We start from the raw sequence: 6,768 nt of genomic DNA, 5'->3' as shown, positions 1-6,768 counted from the left end.
TGGGTATTTATGGGCGCGATAGTTTTGATAATATCGACGAGGAATAGTTGTATTGAATTCAAATACAGCAATAAAGGAAAACACCATCCTTATAGATATTGTTGGCATTTGGTAGTGTGTAGTGCGTTTTATTTGGAACAGTGGAGCTTTTTAAGCTAAACATTTGAAATCAAATGAAACATGTACAAACAAGGATCTTTCCAATAGGCACTACCAATTTATTGAGCTGATTAAACGAAGTTTTGGAGAAGAGTTTTACTGAAAAACGGAAAGAGAAGCACAGCTGAATAGAAGATTGGATTTATTTCAGCTGTGTTCATAACAGTGCTAGAATTAAACATTATATTTTGATTTTAGCTATTAAAAAATATACATATAATTACTCGCATTTCAATTCTTTGGTCGCATCGCTTCAATCTGCATAAAAAATATCACAGAATTCAATTGAATACTTTCTAGAATTTTGTAACGCATTATAAAATATTTTCAGGTTTGGATTTACCGATGGGAAAACATAGAAAACACATTAAAACAGATGGAAATGTGGGTCTTACATCTGTACAGTTTTTATTTTTATTTTTATGTCAGTTTCCTATTGTTCAAACGGCCAGATTATATTATGAAATCACACGCCGGCTCGTAAAAAGGTGGTCAAGTAAACTTGAGTATTATTCAAGTCACTCAATTAAGCTACACAGAGTTAAAACATTAATGAAGGAAAACACATAAAAGTAGGTGAAGAGTATTAGACGTATTAAAATGCATTTCACAATCATAATTGTATTAAAAAAAAAATTAAAAGGTAAAAATTAAACTAAGTTTGGAATTGATAATCTTTATTTTCTCAACTAGAAAAAAAATCATAAAAATTTTGTTTATCGTGTTTTCGAGACCTTCGAATGTTGCTATCGATTTTTAAGCGTAAAACTTATAGAAATAATCATAAAAAATAAATTAATGTTTAAGTGCTGTGCATATGTTCGACCCACGGTGCGCTCTTGCCGCTTCAGGCTCTCTCTCTGGAGCTACTGTTTCGTGAGAGAACCGTGTTGGAATGTTCTCTACCACAGGCACGACACCGGCGAGAGCCGCACCGGCAGGTTCAACGTCTTCGGTACGAGATCAATTTACTCAGTTTTTGCTCGAAAGACTTGCGTGTCGGAGGGAGTTCCGTTTGGCGCCCTCGGAGTTTTGTGTTTGTCCTTCGTTACAGAGTTCGGTACGCGCGCGCTCTATAGTTGTGTTGTGTGGTGCAGTAGTTTTGTAAGTAGTTTCACGTATTACTATCATAAGTATTAGATATCAGAGTGGCAGAAATAAACTAACTGCTGAGCAGATACAATGGTTTAACAGGACAAGTTTACACGGTTTTGCCGTAGAAGTATCCACCACGGAACCACGGAAAAGTCCTATTAATGCGGCAGTGTACTTGAACAAATCGCCATCACCCGCTTAGAAGTGGATTAATAACGTTGTTTGATTGCCATATCTTGTCATTGCCGTGTGCCTGTAATTATCGCCCAAGCTGTTCAAAACTGATACTGGATTACGGTATTGGTAACAAGTGCCTCATCTATCTCTAGATGCGATTAGTTCGCTGATCAACAGATACACACACACACACATACAGTTGTTACAGATCAGTGTGAAGAAGTAGGTGCGAAGATTTGTGCAGCGTCATTAAAACGAGGGCCAGTAGAACACGGCCAGCCGGCAAATTAGACACCACTCGACGTCACAAAACTGCGGTGCGGTTGTGTTTCTGTGGACAAAATGAAACGAAAAAGAATCTACAGTGACAACAGTGGCACACTGTTCCTGATACGGGGTACGGTTGTACCTTGGCGGGTTGTTATCGTCGTTATCAGGTGTCAATGATGGTTTGAATCCAGAACACCCTTCTGCCCCGTCCGTTTGCTTGTTTTGGCGCTTGCCTTTAGTTAGTGTGCGAGTCAGCTAAACGTAGTGTGCCATGTGTACCGCTTGCAAGGAGCGTACGTAACGTTTTGCGTAGCAAAAAAACGGTGTAGGCGTTTGCGCTTGTTGCCCAGATACGCACGGCGCGAAGTGACAAAACGGCGCTGGGGCTGCTGGTGCGCTCAAATATTGTTTCAGTTTGTGGCGGTGACGGAATGTTTTCCCCATTCCCCCGGTTTCTTCGACAGATGGTTACACTGGCAGCGGTATTTACTTGTTTGTTACTGGTGCCGCCGCCATTCGCGTTCGAGTAACGGCACCCGCGAAGGGAGAGGGTTGTTTATGTTGGGTTACATTTGGTTACTGCTGCTGCTGCTGCTGTGCCTCGCAACACAACACATATGTGTTGATTCGTCTCCAGAAACGCGCGCGTACACCCGAGATGATGCTGTTCACGCAACCTCCCGCGTCTTCGCGCAAACGATCTCTCGCTCTCTGTCTCTCTTGCTCACGCTGTAGTGCAATGTGGAGCACAAAAGCATATCGGAACGGAGAGCGTGAGACGCGCTAGAAAGGGGATTCTGTGTTGCTCAGCATCATCATCACCGTCATCGTTCTTCATACCATTCCGTCTGGATGCTGGAAATTAAAATCAGATGGTCGATATTATTGGCACACACACATACACACACATTGCAAACGAATCACACGAAAAACGGGTTAAAACAACGGGTCGGGGGATTATTTTTTGGAACGGATTTTTGCATGCGCGAGTTTGCAGCTTCGACACGAAAATATGGCAAGGAAAAACAACCACACCGTACTGCCGCTTTTCCCGCCTGTGAAACGATCCGCGAGTTGTGGATATGTGTGTGTGTGGTGCAAAAATAAACATTAGACTCACGATGTCTGCGTATGTGTGTTTTTCCACCCTACGCAATCCACCTACGCTAGGCGCTGTACAGCCGCACGTTGCAAACGACCGGGAAAGTTGAACCAAAAGTCGAACATCAACAACATTAAAACAGCAAAATCCGCGATCGTGTATGTGTGTGTGTTGAGTGATGATTTATTTTTAATTAGACGCGCGAACATGCCCGAAACCGTAGTAGCCCGTGGTTATGTTTGTTTTTTTTTTGTGTGGATAAGTTTGTTTCTTTAAGTTTCGTGGAAATAGTTGCTATGGTGCTACTTGTTAGTGTGATCTTCTGATCTTGTATACATATGTTAAACTTACACCTTTCTTTTTCATTTTTTTCCTTTTCTTTCAGATTGCTCTTTAGAATGTTAGGTTGTTGCCATTGTACCAATTAATTGCAACAAAACAGGTGGCACAGATCACAGGAACCCGTGTTAAAGTGTGGAAAACAAAAACAATCAGAAATCGTGCAAGATCGCTTTTCGTTGTGCGGTGTGAGATCTTTCGTGCAAAGGTCTAGTGAGCAGTGAGCCTTTGTGAGGAGCGTGTGGAAAAAGCGCTCAAAGTGTAAACAAGTAAAAGAGAGAGAGAGAGAGAGAGAGAGAGAGAGAGAGAGAGAGAGAGAGAGAGAGAGAGAGAGAGAAAGGGAATATTACAAGAACGTGGTCCAAAGAACCAAACTCGAAAATGAAGGGTCCGAAAACGAACGAGTGACGGAGAATTTTACACAAAAAAAGAGGCAACGCTAAAGATCGTACAAGCAGGTCCAGACTTGTGAGGTTCTTTCTTATGGTTATGTTCAATACAGTCTTGCCCGAGACGATGCTGTTTTGGTGAAGACGCCGAGAGAGAGTGGAAGTGAGAAAGAGCAAGGGAAGAACATCATTAAACATCCCAAACTCGCCGGAACAGGGTCGAGTAAAAAAAAGCAACGTTAGCTGCAGCGTCGGTCAACGCGCCCGACGTCCGTCTCGAGATCGTCTGAGGGAGGTTGGATTTTTTTTTGGGGGGGAAATAACTGTGCCGTCTAGCAACGACGCTAACGACGCTATTAGCAGCGTGTTACGGGTTTTTTTTATGTGGCCCAAGCTAGAAGGAACCTAGGCTAGCGGGCATGGTACACCCCAAACCGTCACCATGGAGTTGTTAGTGTGAAGTCATCGTCTCGTGATCGCGTTGGAAATGCAATTACCAGTGAAACAGTGGATCGTTATTGTGTAAGATTTGGGGCTCAGCTAGTGTGCGCGAGTGGGTTGAAGTGCAAACGATACAAGTTTTAAACGGTTTTACAGTGAAAAGAAGTATAGAGAGCTTTCCAAAAATGGCACTACTGCCCAGTGTGTTGTGTGTGGTGATTGCATTGTCGCTGCCGGTACGGCCAACGGTTGCTACCAATACGGATTTCTCCACCCAACGGACCTGCGAACCGATCCGGATCGAGCTGTGCCGTGGCATCGGGTACAATGAAACGTCCCTGCCCAACATCGTTGGGCACGAGCTACAGTCCGATGCTAACTTTACGCTCCAAACGTTCTTCCCGCTGATCCAGTTCGGATGCAGCAAGCAGCTAAAGTTCTTCCTCTGCGCCACCTACGTCCCCATGTGTACGCCCAAGGTGTCGATGCCCATCGGGCCCTGCCGAAGCCTCTGCAACACGGTCAAGAATCGGTGCCACCCAATCCTGCAAGGGTTCGGGTTTCCGTGGCCCTCGGCCCTGGACTGCAATCGGTTTCCGGAGGAAAACAATCACGAGCACATGTGCATGCAGGGGCCGGGTGAACCGGCCGAGGGCGAAGTGCTCGTGTCGGATCGTCCCTCCTGCCAGGGCCTGCAGCGATCCAACCTGTACGTGCAGCTCAACCGGTCTGGGCGGTGTGCACCGCTCTGCGAGGCGGACATAATGTTCGAACAGAACGAGAAACACTTTGCCGAGGTGTGGCTGACGTCGTGGAGTGTGGCTGCACTGGGGACGGCAATCGTCGCCACGCTCTGTCTCATCCTGTCGACCAAGCGGTGGGACAAGAGCCTGATGCCGCTCGTCATCAGCCACTGTCTGGTGACGGTCGGGTGGGCCGTTCGGTGGCTCGCTGGGCGTAATGCTACGGCCTGCGGGTACGATCCGCAACTGCCGGGCGTTGCGCTGCTGCTAACGGACGGCCTGTCGACGGCACCGTGTGCGGCCACGTTCCTGCTGCGGTACTACTTCGGCCTGTCGGCAGCTGTTTGGTAAGTGAGAAGGAAACGGTTCACAATTATTATGTCCCCCGCAGTCCCCCAGTAGTGAAGAAGGGGAAACAATTATCTGTCGGGGTTTTGGGCATCTGACGTGGACTAACCTGGCGTGACATCGAGAGCGTACCCTGGAGCGACCACTTTTCGTTTCATGGTGGTGGTGACCCGCTCATGATGCCACTTTTCTAACTCGCTTACAGTCAATTATGAGTTGCAAGGGTTAGTGAAGTCCTCGGGGGACAGGAGAGCATCAGTTTCAACGTTTGAACAGCAGTCAGATGTACAGGGGTTCTCGTCAGATCGCAATACATGCTGTTGATTTCTACGTCTTGTAGTACTACATCATCCTTGAAATTGGCTTTATCAAAACCAACTCAAAGCTTCATGTCCATCTGCAACTAAAATCTCTTGAAATGTGAGTAATTAACTCCTCCAGACCCCATAATGCACGTCGAAATCAAAGATCTTAAGATCAATGTCAAATCCGTTGAGATTAGCAAAGAAACCCTGGGTAGATGCAGACGGCCCACAAGGAATCATTACAAACTTCCGAGACCCTCGAGTTGGAGATTCCAAGAAGATCTCAGTGGGGTCTCTTAGGAAGTCATTATCCTTTGCGATGATTCTTAGAAGTCTCTCTTCCATTCGATATCCTGTTGCGAGCCACGGCTCTTACCTGCAGAGTTCGTCAGGGTCACATCTTACAGGCTGAAAGCTACCGAATTCGGTCCGATCGACGACCGATCGATTTTATGATCCTGTGAACTGAAATGATTTAGCTTCTGGTTTTTATGAGTTACTATTTTTCCTTGCGTCTTATTCGCACTCGGCATCTCGGTATCTTACTCACTTGCATCATTAGGTCTTAAGCGAGAATTGGAAACGCTCGTTAAAGGATCAAGATTTTCGAGTGGAACGACCATTTTGCAAACTCATAATTATTGCTCGCACACGGGTATCGTACATCAAATTGACTTTAATGTGCCTTGTTTCAACAAAATGATTCCCTCCCAGTGCGTTGTTTTGAGGCTAACTATCCGCCTTTTTACAATTATTATTGATCCACAAACTTGCGTAATCTCCTGTTGTCTTGGGTGGATATAATCAGCATAATATCTATTGGGTGAATAATTTCCTCTGCCCAATAACGAGCATGCCAACGATCCAACATGGGAGAGCACTGAACGATCAAGCAAACCCAATTAACTCCGCAATCAAACATTCGACAAAACTGCCTGTTGTACTAGGTACGAGGGATATGGGATATTCCGACCCGTCTCGTTTTCTGGCTCGATCTCACCACTGCTAATGCTACTAAATACATCCGATTTGTGATTGGGCACTGTGGGCGCATGGCGGAAAAGGTGCTCAATTACAATGTTATTACAGGAACAAGCTCCTCCTCCACGAGTGAAGCTTTGCAATCCTACGGAAATAGTCGAAACGATCGGGCTAATTTTGGGCAACCAATTCATCCAGCGGGTCGAACGCAATTAGGGAGGCAAATTTGGGCCGTATCTGATTACGAGTGGCTTGAGTCCGCGTGATCACGGCAGCCCCTCAGAGCCGTGTGGGAGAAAGGAAGTCGATCACACAGTGGGAAAGAATCATTTGCTACCGTAGTTAGATGCAATTTGGCTGATGAAAAGTGAGCTTTGCGAGAGTGCGGCAATTTGTTGTTCAAACAAACAGAAAAAAAT

At 45.6% G+C, this 6,768-nt stretch overlaps 1 protein-coding gene across 2 annotated transcripts in view; it reads left to right on the top strand.

Annotated features, from left to right (window-relative positions):
- The first annotated feature begins 1,124 nt into the window (after nucleotides 1-1,124).
- LOC121595919 (frizzled-4-like) overlaps nucleotides 1,125-6,768 on the top strand; it is a 40,607-nt gene continuing 34,963 nt past the window's right edge. Inside the window, exons 1-2 of one of the 2 annotated variants that reach the window (XM_041920360.1) lie at nucleotides 1,125-1,263; nucleotides 3,189-5,062. In XM_041920360.1, the coding sequence (XP_041776294.1) occupies nucleotides 4,158-5,062 (905 nt within the window). In that variant the 5' untranslated portion in view covers nucleotides 1,125-1,263; nucleotides 3,189-4,157. Of the gene's footprint in view, nucleotides 1,264-1,958; nucleotides 1,995-3,188; nucleotides 5,063-6,768 lie in introns of those variants that run through there. The other variant, XM_041920361.1, reaches the window with a different exon arrangement.

The sequence above is a fragment of the Anopheles merus genome, chromosome 3R (genome assembly GCF_017562075.2).
Source record: "Anopheles merus strain MAF chromosome 3R, AmerM5.1, whole genome shotgun sequence".
Taxonomy (NCBI): Eukaryota; Metazoa; Arthropoda; class Insecta; order Diptera; family Culicidae; genus Anopheles; species Anopheles merus.
The sequence above is the reverse complement of the archived record's forward strand: the minus strand, read 5'-3'. Positions and strand labels throughout refer to the sequence as shown.